Source organism: Pteropus medius, unplaced genomic scaffold (genome assembly GCF_902729225.1).
Source record: "Pteropus medius unplaced genomic scaffold, Ma_sr-lr_union100, whole genome shotgun sequence".
In the NCBI taxonomy this organism is placed as follows: domain Eukaryota; kingdom Metazoa; phylum Chordata; class Mammalia; order Chiroptera; family Pteropodidae; genus Pteropus; species Pteropus medius.
In genome coordinates, this window is record NW_024350926.1 from 6,460,501 (window position 1) to 6,485,805 (window position 25,305).

Consider the following 25,305-nt stretch of genomic DNA (forward strand, 5'->3'; position numbering starts at 1 on the left):
TAGAAATAAAAATGGTATCATACCTAGAAACTAACAGCTAACTGTATACTTAGTGCCAAAGACTAAATGTTCTCCTCCAAACACTGAAAATAATGCAAGAATCTCTGCTCTCATCACCTCTGTGCAACTGAATGTTCTAGCCTGTGCAACAAGACATGACAAATAAATTAAATGAATGCAGATAGGAAAGGAAGAGATAAAACTTGGTAGACATTCATATGGAAATGGAAAGGTCTTAAGGCACACAAAGTAAATCTGAACATTTCGAAGCTTGACTTGAAATACTGGCACATCCTGCTAATCTGCGATTCTACTCTGTGCACGTGCCAGCCGACAAAAGAAGGTCTCCATAAACTGCCACATCGTCATGCAATGGAGCGGTATGCCTCCATGAACAAGACTGAGTTGCGACTTCATCCAACGCCGATGACTCTTAAAATGGTGGGTGAAAAAAAAAAATCCCGGAAGACTATACACTAGCATGATGTCGTTTTTCTTAAACTCAAAAACAAGCAAAAGTAAACAATATGCTGTGTAAGCATACATACAAATGTAATTATGTATAGTTATATATGTGTACATAATTATATGTATCAGTGACAAACCCCCAAATTCAGGATAATGATACCTCTGGGAAGGAGGCCTGGGACCCCAATGAGGAAAAAACATTAGGTATATGAATTATTGGCAACGTCCTAGTTATTCAACTGGGTGATGAGTTCATAGGTTTTCATTATATTATTAAGCTTTGTAACATAAATATACAATATAACGTGTATATATTAAAATAAAAATTTAAGACGAATTTTTAAATAAAAAAATTCTAGGGTGCTTTAATTTGTCACTCTTTTTGAGGGACTGCCATCTCTCTGTCAAGCCGCATTTCACATCTTAGGAATCATAGAGTTAAGTGTGCGTGGCTTCTGATGCCTGCAATTACTCTGTGGGTTTGAGGCTGAGTGTGTTTTACCAGGCCAGAACCCGCCCTCTGGCACCTCTGATGGCTCTTTCTTGCTATACGTCTCACTCGGTCGTTACTTTATCCCTTCTGTCTTCGGTGGCTTTGTAATGTTCCAAAATTTTCCATGAAGATAATTTCCAGAAAAATGAGCTACTGGGTTTGGAGAGCAAGCTCAGTGGCTCACTCACGGTCCCCTCAGCCAGGCAGGGAACATCCTGGTTGCCATGGCCACTTAGGTGACCTGCCCAGGCCTCGGGATCCCACCAACCACGCCTCCCAAATTCTCCATATGGAGTGGAAGCCAGAAGAGCCATCTCCAGCATCTCCATCCTCTCCATCATTTTTCCATCTTCATTATCTCCATCTCCATCTCCTGTAGCTGGGTCTCAGTCTGCACCACTTCCCAGCCTTAAACAGCTACACGGCAAGGCCTCCTGGGCTCCACGAACAATGTCTTCAAGTGGACAAGGGGTGGATACTGGCCCGGGCTGGCATCCTGGCCTGAACCTTACTGCAGAGCAGGGCCCCAGTTCCATGCCCAAAGCCAGCTGCCTACCTCCATTTGTAAATAAAGTTTTATTGGCACACAGCCACACTCATGTGGTCTATGACCTCATTTATGTCGAAACGGCACTGTTGATTGGTTTTGACAGGAACGGTGTGGCCCACAGAGCTATTTACTATCTGGCCTTTTACAGAACAAGTTTGATGACCCTCTCCCCCATTCCCCAGTGCCCAGGACTCTGTGTCTATCTACCTCCTGAGGGGAAGACCCCCATATCAGACCTGTTAGCGGACGGGAAGCAGCATAGCAGGGAGAGGGTGCTATAAATACCCACGTCTGTTCTGCCTTCAGAAGACCTGGGCTCAAGTCTAGCCTGCCACTGAATGGCAAACCACCAAATTTCTCTCCGTCTCTACCTGCCATGAGGTGGAAGGAAAAGCCAGTATCTGCCTCCTCTATATGTCTATATATCAGTTTATATCTGAGCCTCTCAAACAAAAAAGCAGAGTCCAGAGAGTGATTTCCCAACTTTGGGAGGCATCGAACCACCTGGAAGGCTGTTAAAGCGCAGTGCGCTGGGGCCGCTCCCGGAATTTTGGATTCAGTATGTTTTGGGAGGGGCCCAAGAAAACCGCATTTCTTTCAAGTTTCTAAATTGTGCTGTTACTGCTGGTCCAGAGGCCACACTTTGGGCACCTTTGCCCCGGATTAGTGAGTGGTTCTCCACCATGTCTGCCCACAAAGTCACGAGGAAGCTTTAAAACCCCAGGTGCCCAGGTCACACCTAAGTCAGACTCTCTGGGAGGGGATCCAGACATCAGCGTTTTTAAAAGCTTCCCAGGTGATTCCATTATGCAGCCAAGGCTGAGAATCACTGAAGAGAGCATCAGCTGGGCACACGGAGGAATATGTGAGTCTTCTTGTGTGATGCTACGTCATTTATGACTTGTAAAATTGAGATCAAACACAGACATATTATAGACTATGATACAAAATCTATATGAATTGTCCAAGGTATTTTCTGTTTGCAATGAACTGCTTACTGCTTTAGGTCACATCCTGCAACCGAGGGAAGCCGTAATTTATGTGAAAGCACCTTGCAGTTTGGAAGAAGCCAAGATGGACCTGTATTGTCCTAGGCAGTCCTTGTTTAAATCCCTCCACAAATCTGCATGTGATGCAGCCATCGACAGGATTTTCAGGGCTACCTCCTCCTGCTACCAGCCAGGAACTTACTCCCTCCAAAATACTCTTGGTCTATTTCTTTCCTCCACCAGCCGAGCCACCACCCTGGCTCACCTGCCCGCTACAACGGCCTCTGACTGCGTTCCCCTGCGTTCCTTACCAACGACAAGCTCGGCTTCACGAAATGTGAATCTGATGTGTCTCTCTCTTGCCCGAAACCTGCCATGGCTTCCCACTGGCCCCGGAATAAAATTGAAGCCCCTTACGGTCCTACCTCGGTGATGCTGCAGGTTCGGGTCCAGACCGCCATAACGAAGCAAGTATCGCGATAGAGCGAGTCGTGAACTTGTTGCTGGCGGAGGGTTCCGCCTTCCGTTCGGGAAAGTCACACCACCTGTGCCACGCGCTGAAGCGAAGCACGGAAGGCGAGGCGGGCCGGCACGTGGTCGGCAAGCCCCGCCCACTGCCCCGCCTCCAGCCTGGCCTTGCTCCCTCCGCTTCCCCGGGGGCTTTGAACCAGGCCGCTCTCAGCTCCCGAAAGAACCCGAACGCTTCCCATCCACGGCCTTTCATCGCCTCCGCGAATCTCCTCATCCTTCAGACGTCGGCTTGTAAACATCGCTCCAGACTGCCTGCCCCGCGCCCCCTTACGCGAGGCGGGCCCCGAGTTCCGCGCTACAGCATCTCTTCCACCTGTCCCTTTATAACGATTATCACAGTTTGGAATTATTTCGTTTTCACTTATTTTTTTTTTTTACTTTTTTCCTCTCTCTTTTCTTTCTTTCTATCCTCTAGAATCTAAGTTTCTCTAGAAAAGGGACTGAGTCATTTTGTTCTCCATGGTGTCCCCAGAACCAAACACACCTGGAAAGTTCTCAGTGAATATTTATTACATTAAGGTTAGTTTAGTGTTACTATCAGCCAACTTTGACTTCTCGCTCTCGTCCACACAGTGACATGACATTCAGGGGTCGGAACGCCCATGCTCATACGATGAGCTGGGCACAGGAGTGAAAGGGCCAGGCCTGGGAAGGTGCAGCTGCCCCTCACACCTGCCAACTGCTGCCTCTGATGCTGGATCTTTCAACGTTTCAAGCGATGCAGACAATCCAGATCTTACATGATTTTAAGATCTTGGCAACTAGACTTAAAGAACAACAACAACAAAAAAACCCTCTGGGAGGCCAAAAAAACCCACATAACACATCTGTGGGCTGGGTCCTGGCAGAGGGCTGCCACTTGTCAATCCCTCCTGGAATCCAGATGGACTAAATCTGTGATCTACCAGCCTAGTTGCCCTATCAACAAGAGGAGTGAGGTTAGATGTAGTTTGGCTTATCAAAGCTTCTGGAGAAAAGATAGTTCTTTGAACCATGAATTCAACTCTGGACTTCAAGGGCGGTAGGCCCAACCACGGAGCAACCTCAGCCAGCCTGCCGTTCACAAGACGTTCCTTCGTACCTTGCTGGTGCCGAGAATGGGACAGCCCTTTGAACAGTGGCCAGGGGTCAAAGCCTTAAGCCGAGCTGCTCCTGGCAAGTCGCCCAGCCGGCCCCTTCCCCACTCTGCCCTCCCTGCCCAGCCCCCTTGAAGCTCTAGCGGTCACTCCTCACTCTGCCCCACTTCGCCACCACCCTCCTGGCTCCCCGGAAACCTGCTCGCCCCACTGGTACCACCTCCTCCCCTACAGCCCTGTCGGAGGAGGCCGACACCCTCCAGTCCCTCCTCCTGGACAGTGGCAGTGCCGACGGTGAGTGCGGTGGTTTGGGTGGGGGCCAGCATCCGCTGTTCTGGTTCATTACGCTTTATTTTACCGTGTTTGCTTCATCACGTAACTATCTGCCTGTCTCTCTCTCTTCCCAGTGCATTTCAACCCGAACCTGAATCGCAGATGCCAGTGCACTTCCCTCTTCAACGTGCGCGTTGCTCATATTCAATATTTGTTAGTATTTTGAGATAAAAATTTACCTTCCGTGGGATGCATAATCTTAAGAATATAGTTTTGAGGTTTTTCAAATGGGCAACCCCAGCCCTCATGGAGAGACAGAACACACCCATCACCCCAGAGGGTGCCTGCAGGCCCCTTTCCTAGTCAACCCCCCACCTGGCTCCCCAGAAGCAAGCACTGGCCTGACGGTTTTCATCATAGACGAGTTTGCCTGTTCCAGAACTTCATGTAAACGAAGTCGTGCAGCCTGGCCATTTTGCGCAAGGTCTCACTCAGTACAATGCATTGAGGTACATCCAGATGATGATGATCCAGTGTGTGCTTATCTGAATTCCTATCAATGGGCAAGCAGGCTGTTTCCAGTTCGGGGCTGTCACGGACCAAGCTGCTGCAAGCGTTCCTGCACGTCCATTTTGGTGTTTCTCCCGGGGTGGAGCGGCTGGGTCACAGAGCAGAGGCGTGTGACTCCGATGACAGTAGCAGTCCCAGCGAAGTTTCGCCTGTGAGCCAGACCCTGCCAGATACGTCAAAAAAGTGAGAGACCTGGCCTTCCACGAGCTTCCAGTCCCGCGACAGGGACACACATGCACACGTGGCCACTTAAATGGCAACACATGGATGTGGGGCTCACCAGTCTGCCAAGAAGAGAATGAACGAGGCAGCCCCCGAGCGGGCAGGGGCTGGAGCGCCCAGGAGGGCTTCATGCAGGAGGCAGGACTTGAGCTGCACCTGGGAAGGCGGGTGAGCAGGGAAGGGGGAGTGGAGGACATGTTAAACAGGAGGGCGAGAGGAACATATGGGGGCAGGACAGGGCCAGGCGGGTTCAGAAGACTAAGAGGAGACGAGAAGACAAGTCTGTCTGGCCTACAAGGGCCTGGATAAAGGAGGAGAATAAAATCAGGGGCAGAGAGTGTGGGGTTCAGCTCTTTGACTTTCCCGCCATACAGTTTCAGGTTTTGAAGGGTTCTCCTCCCTCTTTTGGGCCTAGCGAGCTGGGTTCTCGGTAATTTTAGCCCCCATACAATACTGCAAAAATTCAGACTAAACTGTGGACATTTAAAGTTCCAAAGAATCTCCAGTTGCAGAAAATCGAGTATGACATTCTAACACTGCTCTGGGGACATTCTGGTTCCGCTTTCTAGCGTTTCAGTTAGGTGGGCGAGTGTCACAGGAGCTGCGCAGAACAGGGACTCTCTCGTCCTAGGATCGGGTGATCACTGTTAGTGCTTCTTAAATGCCCCGGGCGCCCTGTTCTCTCTGCTGTGCTGCCTGGAGTTCTGATGGCAGGAAAGCAGGGGGCTGGCTGTAGGAGTTCAAAGAGAACACCTTCAGTGCTCGCGTGCCATCCTCAGCCGCCTGGTCGGCGGAACAACGTGCTCCATAGAGACTTTGGAGCAGCTCAGGGCCCCACGAGACAAGAAGGAGCCCGTGCATTCTGGGTTGTGCATTCTTTGCTGGTGGGACAAACCATCTCCTGACAAAAACAAATGTGTCTACTCCTTATGATCTGTGTATATTTCCAGGCTTAGCAAGGCCACTACCCTCAAAGAAGCTTAGGACTCTGACTCAGAACCCTATAAAGACACTCAAACGGCCTCGGGCAGGAGAAAGTCTGTCGACCAGCTCTCACAGCACGCGTGTGTGGCTAAGGCTGCAAACTGGCCCCCTGGGTGGGACCACGGACAGCGCCACCCGCAGGCGAGGCACCCCAAGGAGCCGGGAGAACCTCAGTGGGAGGGACTCGTCTCCCGTGGGCCCTCGCACACGACTTCTCTCTGGCGTTAGGAGACACAGCTTGCCGAGCGGGCTCAAGTAGTTTGCAGGGGCACAAGTCTCAGGTGGAGAGGGCAGTGCGGGGAGCCCCGGCCGGCGGGCAGCTGGTCTGGCGCGGCGGGGTGCTCGTGGTCGCTTCTCCTCTGCCGCTGTAGGATGAGCCCTGGCAGTCAGGAGACCGACTGTCCTCGCCTGCTTAGTTCCGGTTTAGCGCACATCCCGGGCCTCCCCGTCCTGGGCAAACCGAGACGGTGGGCCACGTGTGAGGAGTGGGGCCCCGTGGGGCACTTTTCTCGGGACGAAGTGCGGGTTTTGACTGCGCGGGTTAAAAGAGTCCCGGAGGCCTGTGCTGGCAGCTCCCAGACCAAATCCAGATGCAGCTTGGCCCCTGCGAGGCTGGCCGAGCGGGGTGCAGAGGGTTCAGCACGTGCTGCCTTCCCGGCCAGGCACTTAGTGAGCCAGAGATGATGGGCGCAGAGACACGGCTGCTGGCCGCGGAGGAGGGGCCCAGGCCAGGGGTTCCAGCTGCAAAGATGGTTTCTGGATCAGCTTCCATGGTCTTTGATGACCTTAGAGGGCTGTCTCATTTGCCAGTTTCAGAGGGAGCAAGTAATATGCGCGCAGGGGGCATGACTCTCTGAGCTATGGGCGGAGATCGGTCATTGTCAGCCTCGGGAGGGCTTGGTTCTGAGCCAGGGTAGTAGAATTTGCCCCTTTATGCCACCTGGGGTTTTATCATCCTCTACAAGGTCAATAGGAGACACCTCGGCTATGCAGTTTTTATTTCTGGATGTTTGATCCCTTGTACGTCCATTCCTCCTTACTAGATTTAAAGGATCTGGGATTTTTGCCCTGCAGAAGCCATTTTCGTCCTCCAAATATGTGAGGCCGGCTCCTCTAAAGAGATCACAGAAGCCACTGTTTAGTGGTTGGCGCTCTGCATGGCTTGTGTCTCGAGCCACAGTCTTTCTGAGATGCCAGAAATCTGGGGTGTTCCATTGTTCTGTGGGTGTTGGGCCAAATGGTCTGACACAGATCCCATAGTGTAAACACGCCCATGTCAGACTCGGCATTCTGGCCCTTCCCTCTCGTCTCTGTCCCAACCCCTGCCCTGATACTGCAACAATGCGCCGCCGTTGACAATATCACCAATTGTCCCTGAAGGATGTGTGGCTGAGCTCAGTGCCGAGGCTCTCAGACAACTTCGGGCATCTGTCCTCTACCCCCCGTGCTGGCCAAGGCACACAATGTGTTCTTCGTTATAGACTCCCCAGGGGGTCTGAGTTACAAGGAAATAATTCGATCTGGCAGCCTAGGGTGAGATTGCCAACCAAAAGAACAATTTATGAGATCATCCCAACCTGGATGTGGAGTTAATTCCATGCACGATAACTCACCACAGACCTCCTTGTTTAATTTTAGTTTTTCCTAGTAATGGGATCTTTCTGCTATCGTTTATGTCCCAGACAAAACGAAAACAAAACCACCATAGTACTAGAAACTAAAATGCCTCGAATTATTCAAATCTGAACTACAAAGAATGAGAACAGTAGTGTGAGCTGTAAGTAAAGGTCGTCTGTTATGAACGAGTTCATTCGAGTTGGAGAATCTAAGCAAGCTGATTAACGATTGTCACGGCCCAGGAAGAAAAGGGGAATTGGGGCTGGTGCCGCTGAACTGGAACTTTCTGGGGCATTCTTGTTGCCAGCTCCAAGCCCTCCCTCGTTGTAGGACCACTGACTCTGGGCTTCCCATGAGACAAAAAGGAATGCGCTTCGGGCTTTTGTCATCCTTTCCCGACCTCTGTAGCAGGGTCCAGAATCCAAAACAAGTCATGGCCTCTGCCCTTGAGGAGATGACAACTGAGATTTCGATGGAAAGTTAATACAGATGAAGCAACAGTAATGAATTTGAGACAGGGCATCATGGTGCCCTGGTGCTCGAGCTTAATGCCAGCCAAAGGTTTGGAGTGGGCTGCTGGGCGGGCGGGCTGGGCTCACAGTGGGCGGGCAGCCTGGGAGACCTGAATCGGTGGTGCTGAATAAGGCCACAACCACACAGCTATTGTGATCAAGTGTCATATCATGTAACTGAAATTAGCCCTCAATGCAAGGAAGAATGGGAACTTAGCCATCTGGGCCCACCCAGTCTTGGCATCTGGCCCTCTTCTATGGAGACTGACAAGGAAAAAACTCGAGGCTGTGTTCAGCCGCCTGTATAAAAGTGGCCCCAGCCGCGAGGGGCTCTGTTCATTCAGTTGAAGAAGTCCCCGTCTCCTCCAGCTGAATTTTCCCAGGCCCTCTGTGCCTGAACTCCATGCCTGAGACATCCAGTCCACCATAGGCACCTACAAGGAGACAGCGCACCAATCCCGTGTCACTACTTGTCAGGATTGTGGAAGGTTCTGTGCAGCAAGGATGGAGGCGAGTGGGTGATTTAAGGTCTGCTTTTGCAAGTTTATGCCAGCAATTGGGTTCAAGTCTATGGAAAATATGAATGAAAACTGTCCAGTTATCTACTGCTCCATGACGAACCATCCCAAAACGAAGTGACGGGAAACAGCACCACTAATCACTCTGTGGGTTGGCTGGGCTCAGCTGGGTGGTACTTCTGCTCCACATGTTGGCGGGGAGGTGCGCGGTCATGTGAGGCTTTATTGGGCTGGAACATCCAAGATGGCCCGGTCACAGGGCTGGCAGTTGATGCTGCCCGTCGGTTTGGAGCTCAGCTAAGGCTGTTGTGGCCTCCGTGTGGCCTCTCCGTGTGGCTTGGGCTTCTCACAGCATGGTGGCTGGGTACCGAGAGTGAGATGCAGAAGCGGGAGGGGCCCACTAGGGAGGAAGCGGGAGGCTAGACCCAGAAGAGAGCCCTGGAACTCGCATAATGTCATGTCCGCCAGATTCCATTGATTTAGCAGTCCCAGGGCCAGCCAGATTCGAGGGGAAATGAACTCCACTTCTCCATGGAGAGAGGAACAGTTTACAGCCATCTTTAATCCACCGCTAACGCCTAATTATAGCCTTCCCATGTAGGTCAACACATCCCAGTCTGTGCTGACGCACGCCCCATCCTCACCACCTCGGTCCCCTACACGGCCCTAGCCCGGGGCCCCACACCGGGATGACTTCCAGCACAGTCTTAACCAATACTTCTGTTTCGCAGCTCTTCTCTTGAAGCAGCAGCCTTATCCTCAGAAGACGAATAAAAGCGGGCAGAGGTAAGACCACAGACCCACCGGCATGAGGGACACCTTCCTGCCGAGGTGGAAGGGGCTTCCGGTGGGGAGGGAGCACCTGTGTGGGCCGCGTCTGTAGGCCAGACGCCCCATGTCCATCTGCAGGTGCTCCGTCTTCGAGGCAGCCATCACGCCGGCCACAGGCCACTGGAGAGAGACCCGCCGTGTGCACGTTCCTTCAGCACTACCTGCTTCTACCGCCCTGACAGCACCCAAGCAGCTGCCATCCCCGGGTGGAGAGGGGGCGGAGGCTGCTGACGACGGCGTCCCCTCTTCACTAAACACTTGGATACGCTCGTCAGATGGCTCTCTGGAAAGGTGCGCCCATTACAGTCCTTACATCTAGGGTGCCAGTATATGTGTATCTAGAAGACCGCAGACTTAGACTTTGCTCGAGGAGCCGTCCACCCCTCAAAGGGGGGGTCAGGCTGCCCGGCCCTGCACCCTCTTCCCCCTCCCTCCTGAACGGGACTGTCGAAGCTCCTCTATGACCTCCTCATGCCAGCCAGGTCCTGTGGGTGCTTTTCCTGGCTCCGCGGCCTCCCTCACTTCCTCGCTGTGGCAATAGACAGCCCGGACCATCCCGTCCTCCCCTCAAGAGGAAACGTAAGATTTCGACTGCTCATTTAAACACTTACCTGCAGGGAACACCTGAGTTCTGTTCCAGTCACAAATGACTTCTCCAGAACTTTCCATTTCCTCATTCTTCTTCCACGCAGCTTGGCTTCTTCAGCCACTTGTAAATGCAAATTTCTGATCCTTTCTACTGCCTGCCTCCTCCTATCCACTTAAATAACCAAGCCTCCTCCCTTCTTTGGGCTCCCTTGAAACTTTGAAATTTGAAAGAAAATGAGACCAAGGTTGCCTCCATTTCTATCCATCTCAGGAGTGAGAATCGGGAATTTCCTTACTGTTAAAATCCGCTCAGGATAACGACAGCGGGGAAGTGGTCTCCGGTCTCCCGGTTTGTAGAGATCACGGAGGAGGGGGATAACCGCTGCGTGGCTTAAATTTCTCATGATTTATGCTGAAGTCAAGGAGGCTTTAAGAAATATGCTAATTTGGAATCGCTTGGAAGTTTTTATTTTTCTCCTAGGTAGTCTTATGACTCATTCAGAATTGCTTTGTGGTTCATCAGACCCTTGAAACTAAAGACCGAAAGGATTAAACAAAAGCAAACAAACAGTACAGCCTGCACGAACCTGAGAACAATCCGTGACGTCTGAGAGACTGTTAGTTATTTAAGCTTCGCTGTTTACACTGACTACAATGAGCCTTGCTCCCTGGGAAGCAGTCGAGGCAGATACCAGAGATTTGTCTTCTAAAACAGGGATTCTCTCTTCTCTGGTGACTACCCTGCCCTAGTCCACACAGGTGGAGTTGGGGCCGCCATATTTGTACAATGGGGGCCAGCGGTGAACGCCTGGTCCAAGGCGAGCCAACCAGGGGTTGCTTTTTATGACTTTGGGAATGAAATCAAGAGAGAGATTCAGTGTTTCTTCAGGTGGCTGTAAACTCGGGCTCTATTGGTAGCCATGTGTGTACTGATGTGTGTACTTTCGTAGCAGGAGCTCGTGTGGAGAGAGAAATGATTCACACATTCACAGGGAGGAGGGGACTTGAAAGAGGGAGAAAGAGAGCTTCCTGGTTTCCCCACAGCCTTGTTCTTCCTGGCTCCAGTTTATTTCTGCATTTCTGCCCTTAGGTTCTGTGAAATAGCCTGTAGCTAAATAACAAATGTCTCATCGCTGGTTTGAATAGGTTTCTAGAACTCTCAACCAAAAGAATACTAATTGATTTGAGTGGTATTTTTCCTTGCAGGCATTTGATTTAAAAAAAAATTGCGTATTAGAGATGAAATTTGAATAATAGCATAACCCTAGTAACAGAGGTACTAATGGTAATATTGTAAGTTTAGAGCTACCATGCTCTTGGGGGCCATCACTTTATAGATGTGGAATCTGAGGCCCAGGAAGGCTAAACCCTTTGTCAAGGTCATATCTGTGTCTGAACCAGGCCTCTAGACTCTTGAATCCCAGACCATGGCTTTTTCTTTAACACCTACCAACTCTGATTGAAATACTGTATTTACTTTAACAACTTGTGTGCTTTAAAAAATAGACCACATACTCTGGCATATTCTTATTTCTTTTTTTTTTTGGATGAAAAGCTGAAACTTGAAGATGTTAAGTGACTTCAACAGGGCTACATAATTAACAGAAGTAGAACCGGAAGTTTATTCCCAGACAGGTGGCTCTATTCAATAGGCCAGACTTCTCTGTCCATGCATCCAGGACAGACTGGAAAATCCTTCATGGCATGGGTTTTAGGGTCATTCATCTATTCAGCAAACATTTATTGAGTACTTACCATCTTAAGGCGGGCACTATCACCAGGCCAGGAGATACAATGAGGAATAAATTCAGTTGATCAGCCTCCTGAGTGCAGGTGAGCTTAAAGAGCTTTACTTGTACATGTATATTGGGGCTAAGAGTGGGAGTCAGTCAGTAGACATTTGGGGTGTGTGGAGGTGAGATAATATATTCTACTAGAGTGAAAGCAGATGGTGGCTTTTCGACAGCGTCACCAGAATACAGCACGGTACCTAAGCAGATGAACAACGAGATACAACGCGCTGGTTCCGAGCACAGAATGCTCCACGAAACGCCGCACCATTTCCTTGTCTGTCTTTCCCTCCACCTAGAACGTGGGTTCTCGAGGGCGAAGTGGTTTCCTTTGTTTATTTATTTTCTGTATTCCCAGCATACATCAGAATGTGCTAGGGATTCGGTCACAGGAGCTTCTGGTTAAGAGGTCAGAATGTAAGAGGAAAGCTTCCCCAGCGAGGTAAGTTTTAACTGAGTCTCGGAAGGGTGAAATGGACCTGGGGCGCTGTCTGCCAGAACGAGGCAGTCGGGGTGGACCCAGTCTAGGGCAGTCTTCACTTTGAGCCAGATAGTGTCCCTCCTCAGGAAGATGTGCATCTGCGATTGTGGAAATGTAGGAGGTATCTGGGGGTGGGGACTGGAATGAAATCAGCTGGCCTAGGGAAGGGGTGTAAATGAAGAAAGGGGAAGACAGGGGGCAAGGCAGTGGGCCCAGAGTCCTCTGAAGTGAGTGTTTTGGGGGCCCCGTTTTTAATTAAGAAACGCCACCGTCTCCCCGGGGGTTAAATGTACAACAATCTCGTCCACATTAATGTCACATATTATCGTGAGTGGCTATCTCTATGTCACATAAGCCATGAGATTTCAATTTTAGTTCTTTTAACAGGTTTATCTACTCCTTTGATAGGTCGTTCATTTGTCCGTTTATTCGATGTACCATATGCATGTGTCAGGTACCGATATTATCAGGTACCACTATTAAGGGGTCGGTTAGGGGAAAACCAAAGACAAAGTCGTGTCTGATTTTGCCATTAATGACTTCTTAGCTCTGTGTGCAAAATCTTTAGGTTTTCTACTGTTCTTGGCCATGTGATAAGAGGCGGCTGTTGGAAATTAAAAGGTACAGAACACACTCTGGGCAGGTACGGTGATAACTCACCTGTGGTAGAATTTAAACACCAATCGATTGGTCTGGATCACATTTCCAAGGTCACTAGGAGTCCTAAAAACCTCTGTATAATAGTGTAAGTTTTTCATTAAAATATTTTTATGTTATGCTGCAGGAAATTGGTTGAAGCTGTCAAAACAAAAACAAAAACAATGACAAAAACAACACTGTTGAGAAGGCTTGCTCGAAGAACTCAGAGAGGTCGCCCCAGGAAAGGGGAGGGATGTCCTTGTCACCGCCTGATCGGTGCTGTCTCGCCATCGATCTTTGGCAAGCCGTCCTGGAGAGCAGTGGTCAGAGCTCCAGAGTGCAATATTACATTTCCAATTAAAACACAAAAACAAACCTTTTTCATAAAACACATTGGCCTCAGCACTGGGAATTGACTGCAAAGCCCTGTGCTGACTGAGGAAAGCTGAAAGCAGACACTGTAATTGATAAAGGAGATAAGTCAATCTGTGTCCTTTAAAGAATAATGAGTTCCATTTTTCATCAAAAAGATCTCCTCGTGCTGAAGAAACATTCTTTCAATAAATCCACTTAATGGGTTTCCCGTCTAATGATATATAACATTGCTTTTGCAACACATCCTTACAGCAGGGCCCTGTGAGGGACCGGGACTGAGGGACATTTGCATTGCTAATTCAACCCAAAGGAAACCAAGAGTTCCCAGCAAGAGCTGCTGTTCTGGGAAATACCTGAAGGCCTTGCTGGGCCCTTCGAGCAGGTAGATGGGACATCATTCGGAATAAATACCCCTCCCCTACACTCGAAGTCCTTTGCCAGTTTACATCTCCACCACCACGGCTCTGGCGGGCTCAGAGATCCATCAGCTCTGAGGGTGGCTTGTGCCACACAGCTCAGGAGTTAAAGACTTTGGCTACTCGGCTCGTGAGAACTGAGTAGTTTTGCTTGTGCCCTGGGCTCATTCTCTCACAGCCACGACGGCCACGTCAGTGCTATCTGGACCGTGGATCCTGCCTCCGGTGCGGTGAAGGCCTGGGGAGGGGGGCCCGTCCCCTCCTGAGGGGATGAGTTAGGGCCCTCTGCTCCCTGGCGCTCGGCAGCAGGACGTACCGTTCAACCTGGCTGACTCTGTGTAGCCCAGCTTTACAAACGTGCTGGTATTTCCACCAGGACCTGCTTTATGTAACAAGGGCACCAGCCCCACCCCCACCCGCCCCCTTACTGGCAGACTTCCCCACGTGGGGATCACTACAAACAGCCCGGAGTCATTTCCTTATGCTGCTGTTTGTGTATTCTTCTGTCGCGCGTGAGTCAGCCAGATCACGATGCGTGGTGGTTTTGCTTGTGAAATCTTACATAAGTATATTCCTATTGTCGTCCTGGGCGAGCGGTTAGAGCACACAGTGTTTTCTCATTGCATAACGTTCGCACATCAATAAGGAGAAAAAGCCTGAACAATGACGCCGGGCTGGTCAGGAACCACCCAGGAGGCAGCTCCGCAGTTTCGCAGATACGGCCGGTGGCAGGGATCTCCTCTAATGCCACTGCCGCACAGGATGACTAGGCCGGGTGGTGGCCTTTGGGATGGGTTTCACCGAGGTGACTCTTGAGAGACGACAGCGAGGGAATGAAAAGAACAACAATAACAACGCTTCACACAGAAACTGACCAAATTTTTACTGCGTTTGCTACACGCTGGATTCCGGCATGCTGGCCCGGAGCGTGACGGGCTACAGGCTGGCGAGACTTTGACAGCTCCCCCAAACAGGCTCCCCCTTCCCCGGCGTGGACATTCCTTATTTTGATCCTAGCCACTGTCCCAAGTCCAGAGGCAGTTATTAAAAACACTCTCGATGCAAACAGTGAGTGGCTACAAGACACGAATGGGGGTGGGTGCAATTTCCACAACAGAACGTGGAATCCAGGGAAATGGTTTGCAGAGGCAAGACGCCTCCTTGGTGGCTGAGAGTATGATGGAGCTCAAAACCCACAAGTGACTTTTATTTTTTAAATTCCTGGAGTATATTGAAACTAGTTGTTCCTAATGTTATTTCATGTTTTTGATTAAACATCTGACCTGATTTAAACCATGTTTGTTTGCATACATCTTTGAGTAGTGCGCCTTAAAGTTACTCATATCGATATAGGATGAAGATTACAAATATCTGCATAAAAAGAGAAACCGTGTGACTCTATATGAAGACAACAACCGTCACATTCCACAGCACGTCATTGGTTAATTTTTGAATCGTCAAGCATTATTGAAAACGAGAGAGAGAGAGAGAGAGAGAGAGAGAGAGAGAGAGAGAGAGAGAGGAGAATATAACTGAACACAAGCGCCACGACAAAACAGTAGGAATGACAGAACCAAACCCAATTTCTCTATTCATCATTTGAAAATGTTACCTCTGCTTCTAACACTTTTCGTTAATTGTTATTTTAAGCTCCAGTAGCAGGATCAGATTTCTGCTGCCCCTGGGCAAATGAGTTATGATCTGATCTCAAGTTCCACGGGAAATGCACAAAGTTTGATTTTTTTTCCCCAGTTAACAGTACTACGTATATTATCTCTTGTGTTAGAATGGTGTTGTCTTCACATAAGACTCAAATAATGGTATTAGTCATTCATTTCCTTGAACACAGACACCCTCGTGCGTGCTGACAGGTTTATAAGGATGCAGTGGCAGCCGTGGTTCTGGGAGCTGCTAGATGACGGACTTTGATTTCTTGCCGTCCTGAGTGATGGAGGCCGGGTGTGTCTGCTTATTGTCCGCTTTCTCTCCCAGATGCTGGCCTTGTCTGGAAGATTAATACATTAACAAGAGCTGAAGGTCCAGGGTTGCACGTCTTCAGACATGTTTATTAGCAGATGGCACACAGGATTCAAAGGTCACCACCAAAATGACATTTTAAAGCGAAACAACAATATTTATGTTCAGATAGTCTACTGATGAGATCATGTGGAAATGTTTTTGATTAAATTAGCGTATAAATGGTTGCCAATCTATAGACAACTTAAAATTCCATGTCTGTTTACCAAATGTTTTCTTCTCACGCTCTCACCTTTTAAATATTAATGACCAAGTGTTGGGTTGGGGGTATGCACCTTCGACTGCAGGATCAGCATATCTGCTTTTCACGTCCTGGGTTATCTGCTTTTTTCATCCTAAAAATGCTATCTCCTGCGTGTGTCCTGAAACCTCACCTGCTATTATTACTGCTCCGAAGGAGTTTGGATTCCGCCACATAAATACAATTGCTTTCAATTTCTTTGGTATAAATTGAGTCTCTGGAGAGACCTCAAATTCAGTCTCAGATAAGATCTCATGTTCAATGTCGTTAAAAAAGCTATGAGCTAGATCTCGGAAAGACTTATTAGAGCTGCATTTTTGCCTTTACAGACCTTGGGAGCCGCATTTTTGGGGCAACGTTTGCTCGTGTTTCATAAAACCATGTGAATAAAAAACAAATGCAGCCAAGGGGAGAGAAAGCCGGCTCTCACCTTCTTTTTCTTTCCTCTCTGCTGTGCTCACAACTTAGCGGGAATCGTGAGTGAACATTTTCAGCTCAGAAAACGTTTGGTGTAGCCAGAAAATGCTCAGCAGTAAGACGTGCACAACAATTTTTTGTTAGTTTTGCAAGTATCTACGGTCAACAAAACTCACATAACTATTTCCAACAAAGGCAGTAAAATGCGGAAATGATGGCCAATCAGTAGATTAAAACTTTCACAGGCACGGTGTGGGAAACGAATATGACCATATATACTGCTTCTCGTTTGTTTGCATTTCATCGTACTGGGAATAATTTTGTAAGACATAGATATTATTGTCTCGAGTTTTTTCCATCTTATTATCTACATTTTATTTTTTTATACAGTGACGAAACTATAAACGTAAGAATGCAACAGAAGATTTACTCACTTTTCAAGAGAACCTTTTTCGATATTCATCGTCCCTTCCATTGGATCCAGTCCTTGCTCAGAAAATTGTTTCAAGGCACTTAGAGCTGCCTAAAAATGAAAACAAACACAGACTAACAAAGAGATCCATTCACCGACTTTAATGGAATAAACAGGTAATCGTGAAAGAAAGCTGAGCGATAGGGTGAGGACTAACATTTTCCCCGGTCTAAATAAATGGTCTTTTGCACCACTCGGGAAAATTACGTTTGAAAGGCTGGATTTCCATGGAGCCGTGTATATCCTGTGAGTTTTATTTTTGGTGTGTGTGCGATGGGGGAGGCGGAGAGAGGAACGTCTCATCCCTTATCCACAACTTTGTGAAACCACAATATTTTATCTGCAAAGGTGTAAACGTAACAAACTTCGATGATGACTTTGTATGACTTCTCCTCACATTACTGAAACTACGCATTCTCTTCCTTCAGATGTGAGAACATCGGACTTTCCCAACTTGGGTAACTCTTTCCAAAATTAGCATGAAGGTATTGTTCAATTTTATAGACAGGAAGCCCCAACCAAGTCACAGCGAGTGAGCAGAGAAACAGACGGAAGACACTCGTGCATACTGAGGGGATGGTACCTGTGAGGAGAGAGAGAATTCACACTCGCCAGGGCCCTGGGGTGACAGGCCTGGCCACGGCAGAGCCTCCCAAGGTGTTGCTAGGCCCATAATGTGTGGGACGCTGAAGGGTGTTGACAGGCTGTTGGAGCCTCTCTGGATAGCTGGGAGGCACCAAAAACGCGGTGCTGATAAGATCTACGTGACTTGTTGACATTCGTGTGTGCGTGTTCCATACGGTTATTTCTCTGAGTAAGAATTTGGTTCTTCTTCCCCGCCCCCGCACCCCTGCACTTTTAAGCTCCATTAGAAGGGCTTTGTGGAGTCTGAGGTAGGTGTGAGCCCCAGGGTTGTTTGACTCATGGAGATCCCGCTGGGTCACACTTCCGGTCATCTGTAACTTCTCAACTGCCTTTGAAAAAGTGCTAGCTCTTGCCATTGCCCAGGCTTTTTATCTGCCCAGGGCCTCTTTTGGGTGGCCGACTAAGTGCACGATCCCGTTTACATTTCTTTATTCATAATATATTTTGCGGTTTCGAAGTTAATAGACTTTATTTTTTGAAAGTGGTTTTTTTAGATTTACAGAAAAACAGAGCAGGCAGTACAGAGTCCCACACACCTCCTACGCTCACCCTGACACAAGTGCCCCTATTACTAGCATTGATATATTATCGTTCGCTGAAGTTCATAATTCACGTTAGGGTTCGCTCTTTGTGTTGTATATTCTACGGGTTTTGACAAATGCGTAATGTCATGTGTCAGCCATTCCAGTGGCATATAGAATAGTTTCACTCCCTTACGATTTCCTGTGCTCCACCTGTTCATCTCCCCTCATCCCCCCAAATGCCCGGCAACTACTCCCGTGTTAAGTCTCCATAGTTGCCGTCTCCAGAATGTCATATAGCTGGAATCACACAGTAGTACCTTTTCCACATTGACCTCTTCCACTTAATAATGTGCGTTTAAGGTTCTTCCATGTGTTTTCATGGCTCGATACCTAATCCCCTTTTAATCGCTGAATCATGTTCCACGGTGTGGATATACAACAGCTTCTTTATCCATTCACCCATTGAGGGGCATCTCAGTTGCTTCCAAGTGTTTGGGGGGTTATGAATGAAGCCGGTATAAATATCTGTGTGCAGATTTTTGTGCGATCGTAATATTTTTTTCTCCCTTCTCTCTTGGCCTTTCTTTCCATTTTTTAAATCACAACTCCTACATTCAACCAAAAGGAACAATATGTTCTTTTCTTTTTCTTTAGACTATTCTTCCTCTCGGGTCTCTACGCTGGTCTCCCTGGCTCAGAGGTGCTAATCCGAATACCCTCTCAGGTCTGCGGCCCTGGCCGGGGCGTGCTGGGTGAGGCGGGCCCTGCTCACGCTCTCTGTTTTCACCATTATCTCTGTGAACCTGGGGTCCTCAGGGGTGTCTGTGCCCCACCCCACGACTGCTCACCTGGGTCCCTGCTCGTACCACACAGCGGCTGGGACAGGGGGTGGTGGCAGCTTGGTACTAACCTGTATCGGGTTGGAGCGGCATGGCTATTCATTGGGGTACTGTTATGGGTTGAACTGTGTCCTCCCCCAAATTCATATGTTGAAGTACCAACCCCGGGTGCCTCAGAATGTGGCCTTATTTAGAAATAAAACCATTGCGGATGTAACTAATGAAGGCGAAGTCATGTGAGGGTAGGGCAGGCCCCGATCCAATGTGACCAACGTCCCTATAAAACAGGGAGATATGGACGTGGGAACACAACACAGGGAGAACTCTGTGCGACGGGGAAGGCAGTGATCGGAGTGATGCACGGAAGCCAGGAACGCCAAAGATCGCCAGCGAATAACCAGAAGCTCGGAGAGGCACGGAACTGGTTCCTCCCTCATGACCCTCAGAAGGAACCAGCCCTGCTGACACCTTGACCTTGGACTTCCAGCCTCCAGGATGGAGACAATGACTTTCTGCTGATTAAGCCACTCTGAGTTACGGCGGCTCTAACAAGCGAATGCTGGTTCATCGTAATTCCTCTTTCAGGATATCGGCGCCTCTTCCTCCTCTCTCTGACGTTTCCTTTTGTTACTTTTTATTGTAAAAACAGTTTTTCATTGCAGAGAAATCATAATATGTAGACAGGCAAAAAAAAAAAAAAACGAAAATATTCACAGTCCCACCTGCCATCCGCAACGTGATCTGCCTTTCCCCATCCTTTTCTATGCCCGACCCATCCGGACACCCTTGAACCTGGATCACACCTTACCTTGTCATACAACCTGCTCTTTTCATTTTACATAAGCAGTTCTCCATAGCAACGGAAACACTTCAGTAGCATCATTTCCAAGACTGCTCCGTGTCCCATGGACCATATGTGTCCTATGTTCAGCCAGTCCCTCTGTTGGACCTTCAGGCCACTCCCGGTTTTTAAGCTGTTATTAACCCAGCACCGAGCTTCCTAACGGTTGAATCTTCGTGTGCCATCTCAGTAATTTCCTTGTGAGAAACTCCTAGAAACTGAACTTCTGGGCCAGAGAACGTGCACCCTTTTAAAGGCCTGAACATGAGTTTTCCCGTCCGCTCCTGAGAGGTCGTGGCCAGGCCGGCAGTCTGAAGAGCGTCCTTTGTCCAGGTGACTTTGGAATCACCCCTCAGACCCGCTTTGAGGGTCACCGGAGCAGCCCTGTGCCGCCGTTTTATGGCCTCGCCTTGCTTTTCATTTGTCCATCCTGATTCTTTACCTTATTCACTAGACTTGGCTTTGAGTGAAGTTCCTTTCTTTCCAAAATTAAACTCCCTCAAAAGACTCAGATCAGTACAATTCCCTTCCCCCAAAACATAAATTCGCAGAGATTTGACTCTCATTTAAATCCAATTAGGTGACCTCTGAGGTTCCTGAAAGCCCCGAAATGCAGAGGTGGCTGGGCAGCCTTCCCAGGTGGCTATGCTGAGAATGGTCCCGTGGGTGTGGACGTGAACGTGAACTCTGGCATCCCACCTCACGTGCACAGGTGTGGAGCTAAGTGCCAGGCCCATGGCTGGCCTTGCCGGATAGCACACCTTCATGGGCTGGGCCGGTGGACTTAGAGCTCTTTGTGTTTTCCGCAATTTTGAGCAGATGAACAACTATTTTGTTCTGATCCCTTCATAAGTGAATTATTGGCAGGAATGCTGATTTTTATCAATTTCTTCCCAAATGGACTGTTACAGACAGCTATTCAGTGCCCGGAAATTGAAAGGTACAGTGTGGGGTTGCTGAAGGAGACTCTTAAGAGCCCCAGAGCTTCTTGGTTCTGTGTTAATACCTAAAAGGCCCAAATGACAACCAAAACCAAAGTTAAAAAAAAAACATTTACAGGCTAATGGTTGCTGCCTGAACGCCAGGAGCCAGAAGTCTTGCTCCGGCGAGTCCAGGACCCGCTGGCACCTGCTCATTTCCATCTAAGAAGAGATGCACGTAGGAGATAAAGGCCAGGTCTCAGGTAGCAGGTTCGATGTTTTAGATCTTGCAAAACCTCCCGGATGATGGTATCAACATGCCAGGCATGTCCCCATGCGCTGTCAAAATGCCTGTCGTCACTCAAAGAATGTCCTTCAGGCTGGAATGGCGGTGCGCTCTTTCACTCGATGCCATGAACGGATTTTCAGAATTCTTGCACGGCTGCTTCCCTCCACAGGTATGTTTTAAAGGCTTCCAAAATAACATTCCCTTCTCGACCTGATGAGATAATCAACCCACATCTCGTTGATAACTCTGACTACAATCGCTAATAAATATGAGAGGACTTCTGGCTAACTTATAAAAAGCAATAAAGACGGTTGGTTTATCTTCTCTGTAAACAGTAAGAGCTACCATTTGACGAACATCACTCCACCACAGTCGTGAGACGGGGCACTTTACCTGTGTGACCTCAGATGTGACCACAGCCCTGCCAGAAAGATTAGCCTACCCATGAGGAATTCAGGCACCTCCTCAAGGTCACACAGCCAGGAGGTGGCGGAGCAGGGGTGCGAACGCGGCCCACACTCGCGATCGCGTCTCGGCGTCTCCTGCGACCTGGAGCACCGCTCACGGTCAGCCCGGATCCGGCGCGGCATCTTCCGAGGTCGTCGATGCCAAACTACGCTTCTCACCCCTCTCCATTCTCACTCTGTCGGTCATTTCCCACAGTGGCGACTTGGGAAAGGGATTTACTGTTCTGCGCGATCGCATGGTCAGTTTCCAGACTCCAGCCTTCTCTGCAGACCCTCTGCTGGCTCCTGAGGCTTCGTTCAGCATTTCCGTCACACCTGCCGTCTGGACTAAAACTAAGTGGTCAGCGTGATCGTGTTGGCACTTAGAATTACCCAATGACTCGATCGACTCTCCATTTCTTAACCCACAGGACCGCTCTCCGCGTGGTCACCTGGGTACTGAGTCTCGCTCCCTTGACTCACCTCTCTTCTCTACTCTTTGAAAGTTTTTCTTCTCCCACCGTCTTGTGGTTGCTCGTCGGGGGGAGAAACAAGCTTCGGCCTCTCTTACCTCCTCATCCCAACGATCTTTGAGACCGACTCAATAAAATCATTTAAACGGCTGGAAAACCAGAAGGATCCTCAGTAAGCCTGAAGACTTAGTGCCCAAAGAATGTGAATTTTAATGTTTCTAAGACATCATTTTTTTTTTGAAGGATCTATAACAAATGCCAAGTCTCTATATAAAATAAGAGAAAAAGAGAAAATTATATTTCTAAGTTTTATCACATTATAATAAGATTCTCAGTCTATTGCATTGGAGATGAATCAACGCCAGGACTTTAAAAATGAAATGAGAAAAGGATTATACTGAGCTTTAATGAAACCATTTGCTGCCAGCTTTCTAATAATTTCGTCACAGACTGAACTTTCTATTTATGCTTACGTAATCCTACCGGTTGAGGTAATTTTCATAAAATTGGTGCTTTATAGAGTGGCTTACTTTGGGAACAAAGGGGTGTCAGTCAGCCTGGTAAGGTCGTGGCTACTCACTGTGACAAAAAAGGGGGATGGGGTGGACAGACACACGGGGGTGAGACAGCCTGCTGAAGCAAAGAACGGGAATCTCAACTTTAGAAGTGCAAAAGTGGATGCTTAAGCTCCAGACTTAGCCCTCACCTTTATTTCTGCGGTCAGACTCCGACGTGGGGTGACCTATGCCTCTGCCAGCCTTGACAATAACACAGAGTCGAACCGAAGGCGGGATCAACTGTGCTAAGGAGCTTTCGCAGTGTGTTCAGAACGAACGTGAGCAGAGGCGTTCACGCTGCCCCGTCGTCCTCCAACCATGCTCTTTCTGTGTTGCCAACACCATTAACTTTTCAATGCCTGTGTTGTCCTCCATTGAATGACTTTCCATTCGACAAAAGCCCCCTTTGCAATGGTGTTTACCAAAACACAGCATCGGTACAAAGCAAGCATCGCGCTCTGGGCTGGGCAGTAGTGATTCTGGGATTGAGGTACGAACGCTGACATGGAGAGATTATCTTGGATTATCCAAGTGGACTCAATCTAATCACACCTTAAAATCAGAGCAGCTTTCCTGGCTTCAGTCAGAGAGAAAGATGTGGCCAAGAAAAAATGGTCAAAGAAATGAAACATCGTTAGTTTTGAAGACAGAGGAAGAGGGACACGAGCCATGGAACGCGGGTGGCCTGTAGAAGCTGGAAAAGGCGAGGAGACCCGTTCACCCCTAGAGCCCTCCATGAGAACTGCCGACACCTTGCTCTTATTTGGTCCAGTGAGGCCCCCGTCTGACCGACAGAACTACGTTAGTGTCGTGTTAAGCCACCAAGTCTGTTGACTTGTTATAGCAGCAAGAGAAGACTAATACACTCTCCCGCTGCCCGGACAAGGAGGGTGGAAGGACATGGCGCTGGGAGTCTGTCAGGCCGAGATGACAATGCCAGCTGTACTGCAGGCCAGCAAGTCCCTCGAACTCCGCGAGCCTCTTTCTCATCATCGGGAAACTGGAGGCCACAACACTTAACCACACCCGCTTGTGCCAGGGGTTCTTGCCTGGACCACGGTGGTGTTTAATAAACGAGGGCTTTCGTTACACATCTTTCTCTGTGCGGCCCACCATCCGGTCATAACGTTCTTCATACTCTTTACCTCCACGTTACCTTATGTCTAGCTTCCTGTACATTTCCATTCATTCTTTTCTAGCACATCGCTCACTCATCTCGTTTCCTAAGAGAACCCTATCGTCGTGCCTCATCTTTAATCCAAAGTCATTAATTACTCCCAGCCTCACAATGACATTCCACATCCTGGGCCCGGCATTCAAGGCCCTCCACCAGCTGGCTCCATTTGACTGCACAACCTCATTTACTATGACTTCATGACAGCGTGTTTCCCAGAGTAAGACCGGCCGAAGGGCAGACCAGTCACCAGCCTCAGGAACACCTGGCAGGTGTCAGTCTCAGCAGTGGGATCCCAGGCCACTTGGCCCGGAGACGCCCACCCTGACATCTCCCGCCCTGGTCTACCTCCTGTCTGCTGGAGACACCTAGTCTTTTCCACTTCTCAGGGGGCACTTTCCTGATTCCCGGCCTGTCTCCCAGCCCTTGCCATTTGCCTCCGTGAACTGCGAATCGTCCTTGACATGTTTATGTCCCGTCTCCCAGGCAGGTGGTCAGACCTGGGCTGGCAGAGCCATTTTCCTGTTTGAAATCATCACAGTGTGTTTACAGAATGTCTGCAAGGAACACCCCTTGCTAGATTACCCATCAGCTTCCGTCTGAAGCAGCCCCAGCCAGACAAGTGCTCGCAGACACATTTCTTCCTTCTGTTTTCTCTCTATTCTCCGAGTCACCACCCTGCCCTCGCTCACCTTCCCCCGATGCAGGCATTTCCAAGGCTCCGCTCTGTCGAGGCTCTTCCTCCCCACCTCACGTCCCCACCCACAGGCTCCGTGGCCAACGCGCCAGGGGATAAACGATCCCGGGAAAACAGGGCTGGGTTGTATGTATCCGTTTGAGAGAAGGTTCTCTCGTTCCACAATTTACCTCCGATACGAGTGATAGCTACTGTCTTTCCGAAACGTCGATTATTTGGGCTTTGGCTTCTGCTACCTTTGAGGTCAGGAATCTATGCTTCACTGTCCCCAGGTCAGTGTGAGGCCTACACAGGAAGCGCCTGGAAACCCCAAGTGGGAGGATCCCACAACCGGCAGGGCCTTTGCCCAAGACCTTCAAGGTGGCAATTCCTGGGTCCATTTGGGATTTCTTGATCCCTTGACCCTTTGATCCAGACAGAATGAGAAGCATTCCCGCTAAACCTGTGCACACATGCTCGGTCTATGCAGAAATCCCATTTGGGTTTGAGTATGTGGTTGGTAAAAACTTACAGTGCCGTTATTTCATAATTTTTACTGAATTTAATGTATTCTTGAATTGCACGGGGAAGGGGTGGTTGGGAACAGGGAGTGATGATCAAACAATATAATCCATACAGTTCTGTTTAATTCTGAACCTTTGCTTATATGAAGATAACGTCCTGTGTGGTCAACGCAGGCGGCTCGAAGGCCTTGCAGCTTCTCTCAATGGCTGAAGCATGCGGGAGCCTGATTTTCTTGGGACATTGGGTGGCCATCCTGGTGGTCAGCCTGCAGGAGGGAGGGGGCCAGAAGAGACCTTCACCTTAACC

At 49.0% G+C, this 25,305-nt stretch overlaps 2 protein-coding genes and 1 long non-coding RNA gene across 17 annotated transcripts in view; 1 reads left to right on the top strand and 2 right to left on the bottom strand.

The window, feature by feature from the left end:
• Window positions 1-10,324, bottom strand: part of LOC120585504 (uncharacterized) — a 57,762-nt gene extending 47,438 nt beyond the window's left edge. The window contains exon 1 of the long non-coding RNA XR_005648369.1: window positions 10,246-10,324. This is a non-coding gene — a long non-coding RNA (uncharacterized LOC120585504). The remainder of the gene's footprint in view (window positions 1-10,245) is intronic.
• Window positions 7,538-14,705, top strand: LOC120585501 (uncharacterized). 9 transcript variants are annotated; one of them, XM_039841880.1, is made up of 4 exons: window positions 7,538-8,334; window positions 9,535-9,589; window positions 9,713-9,925; window positions 12,371-13,271. In XM_039841880.1, the coding sequence occupies exons 1-4, from the start codon at window positions 8,277-8,279 to the stop codon at window positions 12,456-12,458; spliced, it is 414 nt and encodes a 137-aa protein (XP_039697814.1). In that variant the 5' UTR covers window positions 7,538-8,276; the 3' UTR covers window positions 12,459-13,271. The 9 variants fall into 9 exon arrangements, 1 of the variants encoding a protein (XP_039697814.1); XR_005648358.1 differs by lacking the exon at window positions 7,538-8,334 and adding an exon at window positions 13,278-14,705 and having other exon boundaries at window positions 8,342-9,589; window positions 9,713-10,981; window positions 12,371-12,454; XR_005648362.1 differs by lacking the exon at window positions 7,538-8,334 and adding an exon at window positions 13,278-14,705 and having other exon boundaries at window positions 8,342-9,589; window positions 9,713-10,213; window positions 12,371-12,454.
• A 76-nt stretch (window positions 14,706-14,781) lies between these two features.
• Window positions 14,782-25,305, bottom strand: part of STAU2 (staufen double-stranded RNA binding protein 2) — a 220,086-nt gene continuing 209,562 nt past the window's right edge. For 6 of the 7 annotated variants that reach the window (XM_039841873.1, XM_039841872.1, XM_039841871.1 and 3 more), the window contains 2 exons: window positions 17,053-17,141; window positions 15,596-15,928 (listed from right to left, as the gene is read on the bottom strand). In XM_039841873.1, coding sequence (XP_039697807.1) covers window positions 15,835-15,928; window positions 17,053-17,141 — 183 coding nt within the window. In that variant the 3' untranslated portion in view covers window positions 15,596-15,834. Of the gene's footprint in view, window positions 15,929-17,052; window positions 17,142-25,305 lie in introns of all 7 variants that reach the window. The other variant, XM_039841867.1, reaches the window with a different exon arrangement.